Below are 23,858 nucleotides of genomic sequence, written 5' to 3'. Positions count from 1 at the left end.
CGGTGCCAAATCCCAGAAGACTACTTTCTTCATAGTCACCGCCGTGAAAGCCTCAAATCTTACATATGAAGAAATATTCCCTAAAATGGCTAAAATGACAAAAAAAACCTTAAAAGTCCAAAAGTTTACCAAAAAATTACCCCCAAACCGAAAAAATGACCTAAAAACTTAAAAATTACGAAAAATGACCTAAAAATTTATATTTCTGTAACCAGCAGCTCATCTCCGGGATTTATGTATTTACGGGTATCGAATAGGATACAAGGAAAAAAAGATGACGTATCATCAAAATCCGGGCCCTCGTAATCACTTATAATCTTAAAATGCACTAAATTATATTAGCGAGAGTCACTATTGTTAAATAAATATAAATGAACACAGGGCTCCTCGTGGTCCAGTTTATGTCTATATTCCTACTAAATGCTGCCAGGTTATTATTATGCCTGTTTAAGGTAAAATTGTCCGTGTGCCTAATTAAGTAAACACTTTGCCATGAAGGTGTATGGGGGAGTGGAGGTACAGGCCTATCTATTTTGACCTCGACACGCTACGGCCGCTTTACCCCCGTATAAAGAGCCTCGGGACCCTGTTTGATAGGAGGCTGGGTGGGTTCCAGAAACGGTCTGGACTCTGTGGTTCAGAGAAGAATTCAATTCTGTACTACTCAGAGTATTTTCTCCAGACCCTGAAAAGTTTTGTTTGGACTGAAGACAAATTAAGTAGAAATCTTATTTTATTTTTAAAAAGAGAGAATGCAGATTTTAAGCCACTAATCCCCACTGCACACTAGTTAGCTTTGTACAGGCGGCTAAGTATTATGTAAGCCTGCTTCTTACCCGTCCTAAGAACCCCACAAACACATCCGAGTGTTTGGGTTGAATCGCGACATCTGCATTTATATCAGTAACATTACAAAAGAGCTATAGAAGGGGTTGGACCTTACATTTGATGGCTCACTCGAAATATGTATCATTAACTACTAGTGGCTTCCTAGAAATCAGCTTTATAAACTCTTTTATAGTTGTGATATCATATGGAAATCTGTACATTTTATTCAGGGACTATTCCCTTAGTGATGAGACATACATTCCGGTCACAGTGGCCTTGCGGTCTAAGGCATGAACTGTCTTCGATCGCTCGAATGCTGGGATCATGGGTTCAAATCCCACTCAAGGCATGGATATCTGTGTATGCGTTCATTCTGTGTCCGTGTTGTGCTGTGTGCAGGTAGCGGCCTTGTGACGGGCTGATAACTCCTCCAAGGAGTCCAATCGTCTCTATAAAAAAGATTACGAAACTGAAGAAGATACCAGGGCCCAACAAAGGGCTGTAGAACCATTGATGGATGAATGAATGAATGAATGAATGAATGAATGAATGAATGAATGAATGAATTGGTGTACATAACATGTATTTAAACCCTAAGTGAAAAGGATGATAAGAAAAATTTAATTTAATTAAGCTTACAAATGGCAACGTTTTTTTCTAAATAAAGTGTCGTATGAAACCTAGCATAGGACTCTATTACACGCAACTATTTATTTAGGTCTTGAAATAAAACGATAACTCGAATATGGATGAATAATAATCTTACCGGTAGAATTAGGCGTCGTGTATCAAGTTTCAGTCTGTTAAAAGTTCTATAAGATGTAGGTATAAGTTAGTGCAGATCTGTCCCTTAAAACGAACCTAACCAACGAAAACAGAACAGTTGAACAAAATACGGGTATAGCAAGTGTCACGTAACTTCGAACAAGGCCAAGAGTAACCTTGAATGCGCAGAAGTTACGTGACACTTGCTATATATCATACTGATTTCTTCCATACTATTCATGTAATTTGGGGACTCCTGCTTGCAGATAGACGGAAATAACAGAAATACACTTGCTTTGCTTTGATGATTTTGATTGGATTCAGCTCTGTAGCGTGGAGACTAGTGATGACAAATTATGCCTCCATAACAAAAGGAAAGTTGGGGTTTCTAATAGTAGTAAACAGGTAGTGTATGCATGAAATAAGGAATCAGGACAGAAGAGTTACAGTGAGGGCTTCTCTGGAGTTTTCCACATGTTGTTCATGAGACTGTATATAGTTTTCTGTCCAATTACGTTTTTGTTTATCTACTGTAAGTATAAATCATAATTTTCGACGCATCTATTTATCTCTCTTGTTTCTTCTTTTCAGGAAAAGAACGTTCAGACGCCATCGTGAACTTCAGTGCTTTGAAATTTCCTCATAACTTCAAGTCCACGTAAAGAACATATAATTTATGACAGAAAGGAACAGCGTGCGACAACTTGGTTGATTTAGGTTTTCCTTTCTAAAAAGCTGAAACGAATCACAGAAACTTTCTTTTTTTAATTTCTCTTTTCATTTATCGTAAGCGTCTACACGGACTGACACGTCAGCCGACAGAGACCAGTGAAGCTGAAATCAATTTTCTACTTTACTTGACGAATTTTATGACGTTCCTCACTTTATAAGCTTCTAAGCCGATTCGTCACATCTCGTAATTCGAAAGAAGAGCGTGTGCATATGAATACACTCCGTTCGTGGCTTAGGAAATTTCTAGAAGTTTGCAGTGTACTTGTAAACCTCAGATCTAAAGACTTCCTTCCCCTGTCTTTATTCAATGAAGTTGAAATTTGCACTACGGAAACGTGTTTGTCTTTTGTGCCAGGTTAAGTTTATTTAAAGCGAAGACTTTCACACAGAAACGATATTCAAGTCTTCTATGAAATAAGTTCTGAGAAGTAACTTGTGCTATGTAAAATAAATTATATCGAAGGAAGGTAAGACACTCCCAGGTACAAACTTCATCCAAACTAACATTTCTTTACGAAAGTTTGACATTCATATAAGAGAAATTTTGGAGAATTTAATCCATATCAGACACACATAAACTTCTACTAGTCAATCAGATTCTATGTCAGGTGTAAGAAAGCAATAAAACTTTCTGTAAAATGAAAAAAAAAAAAATCAGTAATTTAGACTCACAGCACTCGTTATTATAATACAAAGAAATTAAATTGATGGAAATTATTTAATTGAGCATATGAAACCGAGTTCTAATTTTCAACCCCTATAAACCGAAGCATACATGAAATTCATGCTTTTTCATGCCGTGAAATGTACACAGAATCCTGTTGACCGTGTCAAGTGTTTAATATTTATGGACATGAATCAAGCATTTCTCTAATCCGCGATCTGTACTTCGAATTTAAACAAATAAATGTATTCTAATGCAGCGATGAGTGTGCAAACGTCAAATGCAATTTATTTAGGATAACAATTTTGTAGAAAAACGTAAATAAATATATAAATAGGAAGTGGAAGAATCAAGAAACTATAAGTTCTCACGCCATTTTGCGACCGCGCCATAAATCTCGAGATGAAGAGGAAGAAGGCAGCCAGTCAACCTTACAGCAACGAAACGCTCTGAGTGAGGCTCCACGCCGCCACTCCATGGCACTTCGTGACGTCACCAGATTGTGGTACTGTCTCCTTGTGCTTGTGGCCGGCCTACTTATTCTGGTGACTGCGGAAGTCTTCATGATGAAGGAGCAAAGGAGTGCCGTAAACAGAGCGTCCGGTTCCCGCGCGGTGCTGTTTCTGCGAGAGCTGTGCCTTCAGCCCCAAGTGAACGTCACAAGATTGGAGGGGCTCGCTGCCCAATACATCGCTTCGGTGGATGACAGTGACCCCGTACAACTGGATATACTCTCGAAGTCAGGTAGGTGTTTTATTGATCAAAGCAAGTTTAATAAAAATGTTACTTGAAGCAGATATTTTATATGTCGTACATATTTACTGAAAAACAATAAAAATAATCTCTGAATTAATGCAGCACATCTGTGGTTTAGTTTTGAATAATGGTTTTCATATGCAGCAATGCGACTCTGGAACACCAGCAAATCGTGTAACACCTCGTAGAACACATTTGGAAATTACGAGTTATTCAAACTGCATTAAGCTTTCCGCTCTAGTCTAATCGCCTGTTCTTGAGAACTTTCTGAATTTCTATTCCTCTGCAATAACAGGAGCATAATCGGAACCACTTATGTATTTACATAGATAACCATGCGGCAGACAGACTTTATGGCGTATCCAATATTCCTTACTTTTATAGACAGAAAGTCGAGGTCGTTATAAACGTCCGTGTAGTTACTATAGGATTCTGACGATGGTGTATAACACACTGATATATTGGGTTTCTGGACTTTATCCATCGTCCTAGATTTTAAGATAACAAAAAACACGACGTTTCGGAAACTGGATTTGTTTCCGTCCTCAGGTGAAGGAAAAGGGGAACACCTATTCTGTTGGGTCCGTTAGAAAGAGCTAGCCTTAATCACTGGACGCAGTGATTGTTATCTTAAAAACTAGGACGATGGATAAAGTCCAGAAACCCAATATATCAGTGTAAACGTCCGTGTGTTTGTGAGATATGAGTTTCTCATGTTGCCGACTGATAAGTTTATTGCCTTCTAATATATGCCATTGTAGTTAGTATATAGGTCGGCGGCGCCATAGCTCAAGCGGTTAGTCGCTGGCTTCCCACCGCGGCGGCCCGGGTTCGATCCCGGGGTCTGGTCAAGTGGGATTTTTGGTGGACGAAGTGGCGCTGGGGCGGGTTTTATCCCTGCAAATCTCAATCCCACAAAATTCTCCATCATCATAATCACTCGGGCAGGTACAATAGGCCAATCAGTGGCCGCCGTGCCCAGTGGACCCAGTTTGACTCCACCCCCTACTAAGCGAATTTAAAAAAAAATAATTTTTAGTATATAGGTAGCAACGCTTTGGAGCAAACTGTTCCTTATTCTTCAGGGTAGAAAATGACGACAGTACTTTCTTACTAGAAGTTGATGTTGTATATCTACCAAAATAAGAGGTGTTACAGTCCACAGGACCATAATTGTATGTTTATTTAATTTCAGGCATGGGCTCCACTTTAATTAAAGCTCATTTCTAAATTTATACAAAATATTCTAGCTTTGGTCTACATGTGTATTAAATTTTCTGTAATACCCTCTATTATATATCATTTTTAAAACTCTGCAGCAGGTTTTTGGTATTTCAATTTACACTGAAACGTGTAACAAGGGAGAAATCTGCGGAAAATAGGATTTATTTCCGGAAGAGGAAATTATTATTATAAATGATGGTCCATATTATTAACCTCGAGACAATGGAATGCAACTGAATGACATGAACCTCCCCACAGATAAAACTGAAGTGGTTTGGTAACAAACTTAAATCCAACGAATGAGACACCAGATTGAGACTGAGTGGTTAGAGCCAGTTAATCTGATATAATGTTGTCATTCGACTTTCGACTGAACTATAAATAAGCAGAGGCATTTTAAAACTTAATACCAAAACTTCAAACAGATCCGCAATGGATCGTAATATTTCCCCATTTTGCTAATTTTGATATAATTTTTGTTGCGTACTCATTACATCTTCAGAATGATAAAATCACCACATAATACATAACATTAAACTTTATACTATAACATTACATCTTCAGATATGGAATTACTTGTATCTGAAGTCACAAATTATGTCCCTATAACGAAAAATTTAAAGTGCTTGGAAAGTCTTATATGCGCATGTACATCGACCAGTTCCGTCAAAACTATCACAACTTAATCAAATAATCTAGTCTAAGCTCAGGTCACTGAAACCCTGTCTGAACTGATCTAAATTAACATAACATAAAGTATCGAATACTGATCTTAAGACACACGTGGAGGAACGGAGTAACGAGATTACTTTATTGATGCCTTTACATGTGCAGACGCTTTGGAGGACCGAGTGTTTCTTTTATACCAGTTATTACAGAATAAAATTGAGAACCTGAAACCGCAGTGAACAAAGCGTACAGAACGAAGTGTAATCCGAGGCTTGCACCAAAATAGGCTCTGACAACCAACATGTGACGTGTCTCGGCCACAATGGCGACTGTAAAAATGGCGGAAGCCCATGCTTCTATTGCATGTGAAAGCTAAATATTTAACATATACTAGAAGATGATATGAGGAGGCACGCGATAGCGTAATTGACTGAGGCACTACGCTACAAGCCAAAAGTCGCGGGTTAGATTCCCTATGAAGTCATTGAAATTTTCGATTGGCCTAATAATTCCAGCCACACTATGGCCCTGAGGTCGACTCAGCCTCTAGCAGAAATGAGTACCATGAATCTACCTGGGAGTAAAGAGCGGCTGGCGCGTAAGGCTGACAACCTCATCGCCATCTGTGAGATGATTGTGTATAAAATGTGGGAGCCTCGACGTCTGGCAACCCCATTGGCTTCCATGACCTGTTACAGGAATACCTTTACCTTTATTTACCAAATCTATGCCATGTAAGGCCTGCAAAGCAGCGGAACCTGAAATTAACTAATATACGAGGAACAGTAAGATACATTCAGGAACAAATTCACTAGATGAATTTAATATTGCAGATTTTAAGCCAATTAAGTGCCTACAGACGCATCAGAATCGAAGTATTCCTCGTCGATTACGTTTCACGGTAGAATAGAAGAGAAGAGGCCACATGTAACGGAAAATGAACGCCGACCCATAAACTGATATCAGATTCAAAGTTGCCCCTGATGATGACGGTATAGCATTACAGAGACAATGATGTCAGTATATGTGTACAGCACGAGTGTGCTGAAAACTGAAACCCTAGTTAAAACCCTGGTACCTGAAGCTAAGTGGACCTAAACATGCACCTAACATACCACGTAATACTTATCAATCTACGACAACGACAAAACTTGATGACCCCAAAAGCTACTCCTAATTTTAAGATTATCTTATAACTAAGGCACAATAGATCACTGTGGTCGCGGTGCAAGGGCCAAGAAGGCCCACCCCTTATACGTCTTATAACCAACTCTATAGCTCAAGTGTAACTAGGGTAGGTAATTAGATAACTGGAAGACAAAATAAAATCTTTACTTTCAAAGACAAAACTACATTTATAATTATGTAATTTTAAAATCCAAACTATATAAAAAGTTATCAGTTTTAATATATAAAAAAGAAAATTAAAAACTGTTTTGTTAGAGTTCTTAGTGTGTATTTATTATTATATTTAACAAAAAGCATAGTATTCACTATCAAAAATGAAACAAATGTGGTTCCATATTAGAACGCAATTCAAGATCTAATACTGAATTCTTATAAGTACGCTTGATGATGACCTCTTGAAGGTCGAAACATGCGACGGAAAATCTTTGCATAATAAACGAATGGTGACACATTAGTATCGATTTGTCTTTGTTGACATTCACAAATATTATTTCTCTGTAGACGGCTCCATATGTGATAGCACAATCAAGCTTATTCTTCTTTAAGAAGCGAACCTAATCTCGCTCAAGTATTACTTAAACCTGTCAGCTGAACTAATGTAAATGAACACAATACATGCTTTAAAACAAGATACGACTATGTATAGATATATAGAGAGGCGATGCATAGAATTCGAATAACATGACAACGATACATTTACCTATGCAAAAGCTTGAAATCAGGAGAAGCACTTTGATTCCGTTTCACAATGAAATGGGAAGTCGAAACCATACAGAGTTGTAAATCGACGCCAGCGCTAAAGTTCGTTCAAATGATGAGCATGTCATGGAACGGGAACAATGATGACTATTCTGGCAGGGGCTCATGCATCAACACGACATGGGGAACTGCAATTAATACTGTAGCGTTTTCAGAAAGACCCGTAGAAACACGAAATCCAATTTGAACGTATATATTGCACATTAATCTCGTGGGCTTCAAGCTTACATAACCGGCCAACCAACGCAGACGGGCCCAGTTCATTCAAACAGAGCACGTCCGCTCTCTTCTATAGTCACCCTGTCCAGTTCATCATCAACAGATCATCACGTCTGATGATACATAACCGAGACAGTCGGTGGCACGCGGTAGTGTATTTGGTTGAGGCACTGTGCTACAAGCTGGAAGGTCACGGGTTCTAGTCCCGATGGGGTGGATTTTTTTAATTGACCTAAACCTTCCAGCCGCACTATGGCCCTGTAGTCGACTCAGCCTCTAACAAAAATGAGTACCAGAATTTTTCCTTGGGGGTGAAACGCGGCCGAGGCGCAGGGCTGATAATCTACCGCCATCTGTGAGCCGATTTTCTAGATAATGTGAGAGCCTTGACGTCTCACAACCATATGGGCCTCCAAGGCCTGTTACAGGGATAGCTTTACCCTTTTTAAACCGAGACAGTTAAGATAGTGTCGATGAATTAATAAGGAATCGTTTGGCTTCCCAGATTCTCTTTACATCTACTGATCAGCAGTAACATATGAAATTTAATCTGACCAAGCTGATGTAGCAGTAGGATTTTCTAAATGTGAATTCTAAAGGAGTCCGATTCGAATCTCAATCCAGGCACCGGAAATCCTGATTGAGGTTTCTCGTAATTTCCAACAGTCCTTCATTGCCGAAGCCAGGACTGCTCTCTCCCAAATTCTTTCCCATGTATTTTCATCAGCCATCCAAAAATTCGACGCCGTGTAATGTAGATACTGAGAACGCCATAAAATTAAAGGCAAGAGAAAGAAACTTCAATTCTCACAATTAATATGAGGACCGAAGTGTTCATCCCTTCTCTCGAACTGATGCTGGAAGTTAGTTATATTTTCTGCCATCAGTTTCCCAATGTGTAACATTTAATTTCTATTTCGCCTACTATGATAATATGCAAGCCTCTTTTCATGTCCCCTTCAGGCCTTACTTCTGTGTTCATGAACCCTCGCTGCCGCCTCATGTTTCCATTTACCCTCAGTGAAACGGAGTTCACTACAGAGGACTTATTCAATTTCCTCTTAAGTGCGCAGACTGAAAACTGAAGACATTAACATCAACCTTAACTAGATACTCTCTGAAGAAGTGATCATGAACACTGATGTACAGTGAGAGACTGGTTTCGGAAATGCTGTTATTATGAACCTCTTGAGGACAGAAGTGCTTCTACACTCAAGATGGAGGGAGCAAGTCGCTCTGAAACATACTCGTAGCTAACCTCAACCGTGAAAATTTCAAGTCTCATGTTCTTGTCGCAGTATGGTCCTCTTTTTTATGCATTTTATATATTCATACATAAATGGCTCTACAGCCTTTTGTTGGGCCCTACCCTCTTCTTCAGTTTCGTAATCTTTATTACACAGACGGTAGGACTCCTCGGACGAGCGATCAGCCCGTCTCAAATCCTCTACTTACACACAAGACAACACAGATAAAGAATAAACGCACAAGCAAACATCAATGCCTTGAGTGGGATTCGAACTCAAGATCCCAGAATTCAAGCCTAATATTCATGTGTTCAGTTTCAGTTCGCGTTCGAGTGGACTTTGTATGGCATATATCGTTCAGACTTTGTTTATGGCAGTCTGACATTTAACGTCCTAAACAGATAAAGCGCGTGTCTTCTGTCTCCTTCCTTTAATAGGTGTTAGTCTGTCGATCCATAAATTTCGAAAGGCGTCGCAATATTGCCCTTAATTCCCTGCTAACAATCGCGATCCCACTTACAAGTCTTTATCGCCCCTAATATTTCGCTTGCAGTCCTCTCGTAAATGCGACATCCACCAAATTGTCACGTCATTGAAACATCACGTAACTCTTCTGGAAATATGAAGGCTGTTAGAATTTGAGTGTCACTTGTTCATCCAACATTAAAATTTGATGTATGAATAGATTTAGATCCATTCATAATTAGTAGGTCCATTCAGTAGGTCTATAGCACAGGGCTTATATAAGAGTTTTCTGCGTGAAATTTATAAGAAACTACTTATGTGACTGATCAGCATGGCGGCGCAGTCAAAGGCGCATTCTGTGTGAGACCACTTGAACATTGAAACTTCGCTTTCACGTCCCATTCTGGAGCACGGTTTTGTATCTGTGTCTTTACGTGTTGTGTCAGTTTTAAGGACTGAGGGTCTCACAGTTGTGATCGTGAAGAGTCCTATCCTCTGGGATATAACGTCATTCAGTGCGTTGAAAATTAACCGACGTTTCGGAACGAAACAGAACTTTCACCTCCTCCCTGATTCATGCTAGTTTCTTACGTGGCTTATTTTTCGAACCTGAAGATGGAGGCGAAATGTTACTCCGAAACGTCGGCTGACTTTGAACGGATTACACGCCTTATATCGGAGTACATAAAACTCTTTAATTTCAAGAAGTTAGCTACACTGTGGTATGAAATCTCTACATGAAAAAAAAATATATTCTAAATTCTGTGTCGGAGACAAGGATAAAACGGAACAACAGTGCAACTGGCTCAACTCTATTGTTGTAATTTTATAAACGATGCTTAAAGATGTTTGTTTTTCAGGTTTTGTATCAATCATTTTTCACTCTCGATAAAGCAATGAGCGGGCACAGCGGTGGCACTCCAAATTTGTATTCTGCAGTGGCCCGCACGTACGTACGGTATATTCCCTCGTTGCCGCCAGCCGCCCTTCCTCCGGTTCTCAGAGATTCTAGTCACTCTCTCTGGGCAAACACCTGAATATTACTTCGAAAAGTTCACGACAACATCTTCCCCCTCTCTTCTTATCCACCATTCACGACGATCATCTTACCATCTCAATCAAATTTGTCTGTCTCTCTCTCTTTACCGCTCTACAGCCTCTGGACCTTGACCGCTTTTTCAGTTTCTTACTCCATAGACAGTCTTTAGGATTTCTTGGACGGGGGATCAGCAGTTGGGAGGCCGCTACCTACATGCAGAACAACACAACCACAGAGCAAAACTCACACAGACATCCATGCCTCGAGTTGGATTCGAACCCACGATCAAAGTGTTCCAGCGGACGAAGACGGTTCATGTCTTAGACTCCGCGGTTACTGTGATCACCTGAAAGTTGTCTAACCAGTTAAAATAAAATAAGTCAATTAGATCACCCTCTATAATAAAATAAAAAGTATATTTTCGTCAGTAAACTTATGCCGAGCCGGTCACGGTAGCCGAGCGGTCTAAGGCATGTACTGTCTTCGCTCGCTTGGAAACCGGGATCATGGGTTCGAATTCCACTCAGGGCATAGATGTTTAGTTTGTGTGTGTGCGTTTTTATGTGTTTGTGTACAGGTAGAGGCCTTGCGACGAGCTGATCAGCCGCCCAAGGAGTCCTACCGAATGTGTAAGATCTAGAAAAACCGAAGTGAACGGAGAAGTTCATGGAGGTAGGCCTAGGCCCACTGAAGCTGTAGTGCCAAGGAAAAAAAAAACTTATGCAGAAACGAAATTATAATATATTCATGGCATATTTATACACAGAATTCTAAAACTCTATGGGAATGTAACTCTTATTTAATTTTTTATTTGGTTAGCAAATGTAGGATAGGCTTATTATGATTTAATGCAATTATTTACCCAACTGTATACATTTCTTATTCACATGATTTATCTCTGTGTTCCTGACGCTTTTCAGGAAAAATATCGTGAGCCAACTCTGCGCCTCGTATTAAAAGGTCGAATGACGAAAGTGTGACGAAATATGCAGAACACGTACAACGCATGGGAAAACTTGAAATACATACAGGCCTCTTACTTTACCTGAAAATCCTCAAAGGAAGAGATAACTTAGCAGAACTAATCATAAATGAAAGGATAATATTAAACTAGATTTCAGAGAAATAATGATAACGAATTTATAGTGCATTTATCTGGTTCATAACAGAGCCCAAATTGTAGGCTTATATAAATACGAAAATTAACCTCTAGGATCTATCAAAGCATAGAATTCCTGGAACTATATGAAGTTTTCAAAGAAGATGTCACACCATAAATTTAATGAATGACTTAATGAGTCCTTTATTATCATACTTATTGTCTTTGCTATTGTTGTTCCTATATTATTCCTCTTCTTCGGCCATTGCGGTCTAGGGCCTCTGCCCTCTTCCAGTTCAAAAATTAATTTATGAAACAATGAACCTTATACAAAGTAGGGAGTCGTAGGGCCTATCCCAAGGTTCCTATCTACACATGACAATTTAAACACATCAAAAACGAACATGATGCACATGCAAGTTCCTAGTCTTCGAGTTGCAGATGGCAGCACAAGTCCTAGACTTTGCAGCTATCGATTCGTGATCGATACTGTTACCAGTCGTTCCTTACAAAATACAAAAAGCATCTCCTGAATCTGTCCGTCTGTCTGTGACACAGTATCATCGCTTGCGTCGTTGGACAGATCTTTTCTTAAATTGGATAATGAAGAGTTGTTGTGAGATTCCATTCTAATTTTAGTTAAAATCGGACATAATTAGCGGACACTTACCACGAACATATTAGTCACCGAGCTTGCCAAGGAGATTATGTAATCTGAAAGTCCGTTATAACGTTAACAAAAATCGCTACTGGACTATAACCTGAGCCAACTTAAACTAGTCCATGGTATCATAACCTATTTATTTAAGATGTATTCGGTCCTTAAATTTTGCCAATCTGTAAAAAATAGGGGATCAGTATAGAATTTCCTAATATGCTATTATCTTTAGTGTGAGAAATTGTTAGTTGCCTGCGCAACTCTAAGGTGGAGGACCATCCAATATCGACTGCTTATTCAGTTCTTCTATCTGGGAACAGTTTACTTCCTCCTGCGCCTGACGGCACCCTGCCAGGTTGGCAAGAGGTTCTCTTATTCTTACTCTTACTCTCGTAGGTACCTAGCAAGACGGTCCTAACTGGATCTGTAGATAAGAGCTAGTGGCTATTATCCATGATGTGAGAGAGTTACTGGTGTTAACGGCGCTGATTGATTCACTTGCCAGCAGTTGATTAATTGCATAATGGTGTAACGTGACAGGTCACGAGTAAGGGGTGTTAGCCTTACAGACATTGTCATCTCGTATGTCGTAGATGTGCTGAGGTGATAACGGCCAGGCACACCTTTACTCCTTTGTTAATGTTGAATTGCTCGTCATATTCAACAGAATTAACATGTGTTAACTCGATTCAGAGTTTCTCTGTGTGGTCTTAAAATTCAGTGAGTAGAGGAAATATATAATTACAATGTCACGTAAGTCCACGGGCTTTATCTCCATAAATATTCAGTCTCTTTTGAGAATAATTCATTATCTTAACTAAAAATACCAAAATAAAATTTATTCAGATATTTCACATGAATTCCTCAAATCGATCACCATATTTCTATAGTTATAGCCTATTCACAGTCTAGCACATGTCCAATGAATAATTGTTCCGGCTTCGTCTGGCCATTTGTCAGTCCATCGCCATCCCAATGAGCAGACATCCCTTGAGATTTGTAATATGGTGATGGATGATGGGTAAATGAATATTTATGAAATTCGGAACAATTATAATTGCATCCTGTGTAGTTTACCAACTACTACGAAATATTAAAGGATATGAGGGAGGTAAATGTAGCCCGGAGAGGGATAATACTTATTTGTATAGGGAATTTTCATGGAAAAGCTTATGAAATATGACGACTTAGAAGGCCGAGGAGTTATGAGGATAAAAAATAAAGCTATCCCTGTGACAGGCCGTGGAGGCCCATTCGAGACTCCCACATTTTCTAGAAAATCGGCTCACAAATGGCGGTGAGGTTGCTGGCCTTACGCGCCGGCCGCCATTTACACCCCAGGAAGATTCCTGGTACTCATTTCTCTTAGAGGCTGAGTCGATCCCAGGGCCATAGTGCGGCTGGAAGGTTTAGATAAATAAAAAATCTAATGACCTCATAGAGAATCGAACCCGCCACATTCCGGTTCGTATTATAATGCCTCAACCAACTACGCTACCGCGTACCTCCGCATAATACTAAGATAAATCTTTTTGCGGCAGATTGTGAGGTAGAGGGTGAGTGGAAATGGTTGAGGCTTGTGTCCAATGGCTGGGTTTGGTGTTGTCAATGTTGACCCTTCGAATTCGGCTGCCGTGCACTGAATAGATTTACTGGTTTATTTTAGAAGGCTGTAAGTATATAGACTATACAGCGTCATATTATAGAATAATTGATGATGGATGAATTGGAAAGGATTTTGAAGAAAGAATTCAGGGACAAGTTGAGGTACTATTCCTACATTTATCAAGAGGAACTGAGGGTAATCACGTCAAACCCAGTCACGGTAAAGAGATTTCCTGACTGAGAGCCGAAGCGAGCAGTTGCCGACACAAGCAACCCTCCCAAACCGAAGTCTAGAGCGTTATATAGACAGTGTCACGTAACTTCGAACAAGGCCCCGCATTCCTAGTCAAATCCCGCTCATATCTTGTGGTGGGAGGAGTTTCTTAACGCTCGTTCTTTCACTTTCACCGACCCTCGAACCCACACCCTTGTCTAAAATTTTTCTTCTGCGCATTCAAGGTTACTCTTGGCCTTGTTCGAAGTTACATGACACTTGCTAGCAGCTCATACCTTGGAGGAGAGTTCTTCTCGAACAAATGATGGTTGCTCACCAGGTCAGGGAATTCTATACGCAGATCTGGCAACTCCTGCTGTTTTTGCGGCCACAATAACGTTGTTATTATCCCATTAATTATATAGTAATTTATTCGTCATTATTCCTGCTATCATGATACTCTACCTCCGCAAGTATAACTATCATATCGCAAATCGAAGTGTTAGGTTAGGTACGGAGTTTCGGGCGTTTCTATGAGCCCTCTACTTTAATCTCCTTCATGGGAAGCATTTTTATTGAGGACTCTTTTGGAATTAAGCAAGAAGTGGAATTTTACAGCTAGTGGAAAAATTGATTGCGTACTCTCACTAGGGACAGTTGATCGTGTTTTAACGACTCCTCCGCCCGATCGATAAGGTGAAGTCACCATTCGAGTATTTCGGATAAGTGCCCAAGAAGGGAGAGCGTGGTTTCTCAGGAAGAAAGGACAACAATGCGGTGTTGGGTACTGGACCTAACACTTCATATCCAAGTAATTACTCAGCAATGGCGGGTGGAACTTTGAAGCAGAAGTGTTGATTTACCAATAGTATACGTGTTTCTGCTAATTCTGATTTAACATTTTCGCTTACAGGGCTAAGGTTTCGAACGCATACGTCAGTCCAACTTACACATTGTCTATATTAACTTAATTATTTAAATTATAACATGTATATCATGTTTTTCCGTCGCTTCCAAAAGCTCCGGTTCCCCATTTGCTACCATGTTTAGATAGTACTGGGTTACCTAACTACTTATGAACGTGGTTACGATTTTCGAGCATCCGAAATTAGGAACTTTATTTTATATAGTCTTAGTATTTTTATTCAACCTTAGGTGGCTGACAACAAAACAAAAGAATGGATCGTAGATTACGTAAGAAATGTATTGCAGGCTATAAAAGACAAGAAAATAGGTTTCCTCAAAGACTTACTTTTGCAATAGGCAGCCGAATTTGAGATGTGACTCGTAATTGTTTACCTTATATAAGGACATGACTTGATGTTGACTGCTGAGAACTATATGATTATTTTGCACATATTCATGTAGCTAATATTTTTCAAATAAGAAAGTTCCATCTTTATAAGAAGTAATAATTTTGCACGTACAGCAAATCTTCTCTTATTCATTTCATTTTATTATGGTTCCTTTTGTAAGTCACATTTCTTGAAAAGATCATGTTACCTATCCGAAATAATTAACCACTCCTATCAGATATTTGGTTACCATTTTCGCAGATCTTTCCTATACATCTTTTTAGATTTTATTATTTTTAAGACAAGAGCATGCTGCATTTGAAATCGTAATAAGTACTAATTATCATACTAGACATATTAATGTATCTGAATGTAACAAAGTACTAATGGTTCACGATTCTAACAAAAAAGAAAAATATCCTGCCTCAAGTATTCGAAATATGGAGCCATTATTCTAATTGCTAACTTGTTCTTCTACTGGTTCACTACAGATCAGTGTGGTCCAAGTCCACCCGTTTTCTATGTTTCCAAATCTTACTTTTATGGATTTGTGGGACTTCTTGGACAGAGGGTAGGTCCACCGCGAGACCTGTGCCTTCACACGACAGTAAAATCACAGTAAAGTTGAGGCATGCATCCATGCCCCGAGTGAGTTTCAAACTCACGATTACAGTGTTCGAACTGTGGATGACAGACATGGCCGCAAGCTCACTTTGATCGGTAAGACTTTCCCACACGGCTGCTACTCCTTAGAGGAACTGTTTGAAATTTGATTAACACGTCATAAACAGCAGTGAATTTTGATGAAGTGAAATAGTCCAGTTTGCTGTCACTAACAGTAGATGAATGAACCCACAGCCAATTAGTGCAACGAATCTAGGAGAAGAACAGTCTGTGTTGTGTTCACAGTTCACATGCGTTCTCCTTAAACATTCAAATTCATATGAAGCCATTAAGAAATTAAAACAAGATTGCATTCATGAAGAATTTAAAAGCAGATTGAATTAGGGGGATTTATGCTTCCATTAATTTCAGAATTATTTATAGAGATACTGGGTTTTCGGACTAGTCCATCTTCTGGATTCTAAATAACGTTCTTCCTCGGACCAAGGCCGAAAACCCAGAAACTCTGTGTGTTATACACCATCGTCAGAGCCCTATGGTATCTACTAGAATTATTTTTCATCCTCTCTGCTGTCTATAAAAGTAAAAATTAAAATATACGAAAATACAATTCCATCTGCTATTTTGTGTGGGTGTGAAACTTGGCCCCTGATATTAAAGTGAGTGCATGGACTGAGGATGTTTGATAACGAAATCGCGAAATATCTACATAATTTTATTCTGGCCAAATATTATTGTCAAGTAAAAGTGAATGAAACGACATGAGCCTGTTTTACATATGGGAGAGAAGGAAAGTGCATACAAAACTTTGATTCCATAACATTCTCAAAAGTATACAGAGTGTAGTACTTCTACACCAATTTGTTTGCTAAACTGCAAAAAGTTCTTGACCAAGGGACTGGCCATTGTGAGTGAGGTTTTTCGTCACATCCTTCGCTCTTTCTCGTTAAGTGTATAATAGTGATTTAAAACAGGCCACGTCCCTACCTAATCCATCCCTTATAAAGCCACCCCACCATTCGGCGCTATATATTATGCACAGTTCAAAAAGCGCATTAGAATTTCTCAGGAACCATCCGTGCCGCAGATAGGATTACAGCCAGCCATCGACGTCCGCTCGACCCAGTGCCACGCGCCTTGCTGTCTACATCGCTGTGTTTGTTTCAGTCGTGTGTACAGACATGCTCGGCGGGCTGACCGCATTGCTGGAAGCGCTTACTGATCGCAGCACAACGGCCCTGATTGGCTCGGTGGATCCCGTGCTGTGCGAGACGGTGGCGAAACTGGCAACCCACAGGACCAAGTCCTTCATTACCTGGAGCTGTCCGCAGGTAAACATATTTGTAGTGACGTGTACTGCCGCAGGGGAAATTGAACTATACTCAACGTCGTGACCTCTGGCTAAAATTCTTGGAATTACACGAAGAAAACTACTTTTCAATTTCAGACTTTAATTATTAAGAGTCAGAAACACATTTTCGAGTGGGTAATATTCTTGCTTTTTATTCCGGAGTTCTCGGGATCAAATCCGGCTCGGAGATCGCTTATTCAGACTGATCATCATCGCAAATAATTATAAACTTTGTATGATTATTATATATCTTCGTGTAGTCCATCGAAAGTCAATCAGGAAGCAAACAGAGCCCTGATAATTTCTTCATGCTGGTTTCTTGCTTGGCTTATTCTTCAACACTGAAGATGGAGTGATAGGCTCTTACGAAACATCGGTTGACTTTCTTACATTAGAATGATTAACATTTTACGCTGAGACTGATAACACGCCGATGCAGAATTTTGAGAACATTTCGTAAACTTCTATAAAGGCATTTTAGGTAATATAATATACAAAATAAATAGGACAATAAATTATGTAACTGATGATTTATAATAAAGCATGCAATGGCCTGTTTATTTTTGAAAAAATAAAGAACACGTCGCACGTTTTTCACATAACTTCTTGCTTGAATTCCTTTAAGGGAGGAAGTTTAAGGATAAACAGATACTTTTTAACTGAGGTGGGTCCCGCAGGCTCAGGATTGTTCGAGAAATATCTCAAAGAGATAAGGAAAAATTGGTTCCTTTGAAGCACGTCTAGCCAGGATTGCTCGGCACTAAGCTTGGTTAATGGTAGTCTGTCAGTGTCTTTGTTCTCTTCATAATTCCAGCCGTGTATTGGTTGCTTAGAAATTCTAGACATTTTACATATTCAATGTATAGTTGAAAATAAAATGGAATGGAATAATTCCGAAGTATTATTGGATTTCTGAGACTAAAACGCTCGATTTGGAATGTCAAAAATCTACAGAGACTTTGAATAAAAATACATCACGACACACACCCCCTCTGTCATTATGAAATTATGCATCATCTCTGGTCTAGACATGTTCTTGGATTTTCCTGTCTTATGTGTTCCGCCTCCGCGTACTTCATAACAACCGACAATATTTTTCTTCCTTCCATCTGTGTTACATAATATTGAACCATTTTCACCACCTTCCCAGTTTACGTTGTCTGAGTGCTTCGCAATAGCAACCGGTTTTATTGAGCAAAGGCGATCTATTTCCAATGAAGTTTCGTGGCGTGGCAACCATTGAATATACGTTCAGTATTCACAGTCCCGCGCTATTACGTTGCTTGGTAGTCTTCCCATGCATCAAGCCAGTAATACTATATGGCCCCAATACTATAAATAGAACACTGGTCATTAGAAACATATTGAAGAGGTGTCGCAATTTCCTTTTTTATAAATAGAATGTACATCGTTCTGTATATATATAAGACTCTTATATTAAGTAATTAATCAATTTCGTTATTTCAGCATAATTTATTTTGTGAAGAACTTGGATTTTAGGAGCGTTTCTCATATTTTTTAAATATTCTCTTGTAATTATGAAAAGTTTTCTTCGTCTACCTGGGAGGTTCCAAGATCCATCCACTCGCCATTCCCGTGTTTCTCAGAGATCTCTCATTCTAGTTCCAAATTTTCATATTCGTTCCTTGAAAATGTCTTACATATTTTCTAACCACGCCGCTTTTGTCTCAGCCTTTCATGTTTTCAGTTGCGTGTAGGTTGAATTCGTTGTTTCAAATTCGTCTTCGGTCATATACCCATACAATCGCAACATTTTTTCCAGCACGCCACCTAATGTATTCATTTACTCTGAATCTCATCCGATTCGTCTAATTAGTCCTAAGCTTCTACTCTAAATCTTATTGTGTGCTGATTTCAATACGGCTCCTTCTCTTTGATTTAGTGTCAGGAGTTTTGCCCCGAAACTTAATACAACTGCACACCTTTAATTTACGTACCCTATAAAATGCGTTTAGGTAGCGCGCTCTGTTTTTCACTCCCTTCCGCTTCGTTCTAGGTACTGTTGCTAGAATCTGTTAGAATCTTACAATAAAGAAACCCATCTTTGTCCACTACTTCAATGCATAAGAAGATTGCTATACTTGTCTCTATGCTGAAAAAATACTAAATTTGTCAATGGGAATATGTATATTCATAAGATAGCCGAAAGAAATAAGCAATTTCGTGACCTCAGTACAGTTTATTTTAAGTGAAACTTGGTCTTTTACCCAGATTAGGATATACGCGTATACATAGAGGTAAATTTGTCCCTGTCCTTAACTAATTAAGCACTACGCCATGAAGGCCTGTTCGGGAGTGGATGTATAGATACATGTTTTCTTGACCTCGGCACTAGTTGGAGGTGAGTGGCCAGCTTCACACCCCGGCCGCTTTACCCCCGGGGAAAATGCTCCCGGTACCCATTGGATAGGAGGCTCGGTGGGTCCCATGGCCGGTCTGGCTGACGTGGAGAAGAGAAAATATTTGACCCTACCGGGACGAACTCAGAACCCTCCGTTGTCCAACCCGTAGCCAGTCGCTATACCGACTACACTATTCCATTTCCAAGAAGCAGTTTTCGTCATTTTATGTGCGTAGGTTTTTACAAACCTGCATAGATAGAAGCTCTAGATAGCTGGAAACTGAATATGTAATTTAGTTCCCTGTTTTAACATACAACATTTGTATATGAGGTGGATATATGAAAGGGTGTGCAGGATGAAGATACATAGAAATAATTTCCCGATGAATTTCAGTGATCTTCACGGCAATAAAAGCAAAAATGTACATTTGTCACTTTGCTTAACTGATTGAGCACCACGCCATGAAGTCGTATGGGGGAGAGGATGCATATATCCACTATTTGGAGTTGAGTGGACAGCTTCGCGCTCCAGCTGCTTTATCTCTGGGGAAAAGCGCCCAGTGTCCATTGGACAGGAAGCTGGGTGGGCCCCAAAGTTGGTCTGGATGACGTGAAGAAAAGAAAAATCTTGCAACAATCGGGACTCGAAATCCAAACCCTCGGCCATCCAGCCCGTAGCCAGTCGCTATACCGACTGTGCTATCCCTGCTCCTAATACAATAATAAATAAATTATTAAATAAATATTATCTGCATTCTCCTATTCCATATAATCCCATGTATAATCTTCGTTATTGCTCGAAAGTGCTAAATTAATTTCCTAATACATAACAATGCCGGTCACTGTAGCCGAGCGGCCTAAGGAATGCACTGTCTTCGCTCGCTTGGAAGCCGGAATCGTCGATTCGAGTCCCACTCAGGGCATGGATGCTTGGTGTTTGTGTGTGTATGTGCGTTTTTCTGTGTTTGTGTACAGGTAGAGAGGCCTTGCGACGAGCTGATCACCCGCCCAAGGAGTCCTACCGAATGAATATGATCTAGTAAACAGAAGTGAAACGGAGAGTTTCATGGTGGTAGGCCAAGGCCCGAATTGGGGCTGTAGCGCCAAAGGGGAAAAAAATACGTAACAATTATTCTGCACACCAGTTTCTCTTTACTGCTAGTGGGGTGGGACTAAGTCCCTTGCACTGCGGCCACTTCTGGCCTATTGTACCAGCCCTAGATGATAGGTGAGGGTGATTGTGGAGTAATTGGTAGAATGAAGAGTGGCAAGGGAAACCGAAGTACTCGGAGGACACCTGCCCCAATGCCACTTTTTTTTTCCTTATCACTACAGCCCCAGTGGGCCTAGGCTTATCTCCATGAACTCCCTTCACTTCGGTTTTTCTAGATCTTACACATTCGGTAGGACTCCTTGGGCGAGTGATCAGCTCGTCACAAGGCCTCTACCTATAGACAAACACAAAAAGACGCACACAAAATCCATGCGCTGAGTGAGATTCGAACCCACGATCCCGGCTTCCGAGCGAGCGAAGACAGTGCGTGCCTTAGACCGCTCGGCTACCGTGACCTGCTCCAATGCCACTTTATCCACCACAAATCCCACTTGACCAAACCCGGGATCGAACCCGGGCTGCCGCGGTGGGAAGCCAGCGACTAACCGCTTGAGCTATGGTGCGGCCCTTTAAACCAGTTACTTATCTTCAAGAAGAGCTGAATGGGAGAGGCATTCAGCACGAATGTGGGACTTGGAAATGCGTACAAAATATCTGTTTAAATTTTCAGGAAATGGGAATATATAGGAGCGTAACTCTCAGATTACATTAAAAAAATCTTAAAGCAACAGGATATGAGGGGTTGGGCTGCGTTCAAATGATTCATTTTAAAGAATCCATGGCGGAATATTGTGAACGCTATAATGAAATTTAGGAGTCCATGAAAACAGTAGAGTCATCATTTCTAGAACTATCCTGCAAGAGGGACGTGACTAGTTAATTAGTATTATCTGTTCAAGGACCTAAGTATTTAATGTGTTGACCACGCTTTATACCGAAATTTCCCACATTTAATATCTGAGATACATTCTAGTAATTTCCGAAGGGCTGTTTGGTAGACAATAGTTTAACTTCAAGCTGCATATCCTTGCAAATAACATTGTTTTATTGTCGCTACGGGTTAGAAGGACCATGACTTAAAATAATATTCTTGAATTATTATACACAATACATATATCTAATATTTTATATCAAAAAGAGATTCTTAATGTAAGGGATGAGATTTTCTTTGCACTTCAATAACCTCTCTAAGTAAATTTGACCAATTCTAACTTCCACTTCGTAAGGACGAACAGGTCCCAAGGATATTGAATTCCCATTAGTACGCTCCAAGTTGACAACTTCCTTGTTGTGTCATACTCTAATGTTGGGCCTCTCATTTCTGAAATTACAGTTTCCTTTCTACCTTCCTTCTTTCGTATTAAATTTTAATGAACATTGAAGGGTACTTTAATTAAATTGAATTTTATTCCTTTACTCGCTGGTGAGCTGTCTACATTACCTACCGTTTCCGGGTCTTGGGTAGTGACTTTTTATAATATTGTGATTTAATTACAACTCTTAAAAGCGAAAATATTCTTGTACAAGTAATCTTATCACTCAATATTCATACCCTTGCAGCAATTTACGAACTTAAAAGCAATATTTTGTTCCATAACTAACCACCCACGTGCAGAAAATTATGCCTTGCGAAGCCGAAAGTTGACCAGTTGGTCAAGAAGTTTCCCACCTATTACGCGCACTAAAATTTCGTTGCCATATTCACGAAACACCGTCGCTAGACCCTAAATTTACCCATTTTAATTCAGTACAAACCTTACCAACCCCTTTCTTTAAAATGTCTTTTAACATTATCGTTCAACATACTGTCACGCAGCGTGAGTGGGCTGTGACTGTAGACGGGTTTTTGGACTGGATGTTGGATTTATGGACCACTTATACACACGACTCGTAAGTACAAGTAGTTACTGTACCACTGCTAATCTCCACTATTCACAAATCCCCACAGTACCTGCTAAGCTTTTTCCAGCCTCTTGTACATATATTCACAAGCCTTTCTGTGGCAACGGCTTCTAACAGTGGAGATTCTTCAGCTTCACACGATCAAGTCAACTCTTCACAGACTCCCGTACAGAACTATCGATAGACTTTGTCCCATGCTTATAACATCTCGGTACGGAACACGTAGAAACACAGCTCTTCTATTGTTGTATTTCAACTGTTGCATTATTAACAATCTGCTGCCTAGCAACGGGAAAGTGTCTACCGAGCCGTTGCCCAGAAATAGCCCTAGTATATACACCCATCTCGCGGTCGTTGCATAGCAACAGCTTTATGCGCTACAATGGAGTATGTGTCTCATTTGCTCTCTCCATTCATGATTCTCCAACTCAAATTGTGCTACATAAAATGAGCTCATATCTGAATATGTGCACAGCTTTAATTTGAAATGAGGTGAGATGTGTATACAACATTTTAGGCCGAAAGCCTGAAGGAAATGGAACGTTTTGCAGGATAATATAATTAAATTGGATCTTAGTAAAATGGGGTATGAATTTCAGGACTGGATTCAACTGGTTCGGGACAACTATTAGTAGCAGGCTAATGATATACTCTCTAGCCCTGTCAGCATTACATTTCAGATAAATTACAGTAGAACTTGGTTATAACGTCATCAAAGGGACCTAAAAATAGTGTCGTTATAAACGATTGTCGTTGTAACCGAAATGGGCACTTCCACAGTAGCCTTATGTTAGTCACGTAAAAATCTACCAAAAACCGAGTTAAAATGTTGCATTTTTTAGTGAAATACGTAGTTAAGTACAGACTAACGTAACATTAACGTGGAATTGCCCAAATGTGTAATATCAAAGACATATTACAGCGCTTTTCACTGACAATACACACCGCACTAATACTGTATATTAAAGGTAGGCCTACTCACCAAATTACAGTAGATTACATCAATTGTTGTGCCTTACTGTACCTAGATACGAGTACAGTAATCAGTTATCTTCATCTGTTTCCTGTTACTTGCCCAA

The 23,858-nt window shown here is 39.7% G+C and overlaps 1 protein-coding gene across 2 annotated transcripts in view; it reads left to right on the top strand.

Annotated features, from left to right (window-relative positions):
- The window catches only part of LOC111875017 (retinal guanylyl cyclase 2), a 220,966-nt gene that overhangs the window by 109,374 nt on the left and 87,734 nt on the right, over positions 1–23,858 (top strand). For both annotated transcript variants that reach the window (XM_033755687.1, XM_033755686.1), the window contains exons 2-3: positions 2,185–3,733; positions 17,218–17,381. In XM_033755687.1, the coding sequence (XP_033611578.1) occupies positions 3,466–3,733; positions 17,218–17,381 (432 nt within the window). In that variant the 5' untranslated portion in view covers positions 2,185–3,465. The remainder of the gene's footprint in view (positions 1–2,184; positions 3,734–17,217; positions 17,382–23,858) is intronic.

The sequence above is a fragment of the Cryptotermes secundus genome, unplaced genomic scaffold (genome assembly GCF_002891405.2).
Source record: "Cryptotermes secundus unplaced genomic scaffold, Csec_1.0 scaffold973, whole genome shotgun sequence".
Lineage (NCBI taxonomy): Eukaryota > Metazoa > Arthropoda > Insecta > Blattodea > Kalotermitidae > Cryptotermes > Cryptotermes secundus.
This window is presented reverse-complemented; position numbering and strand designations above follow the sequence as displayed.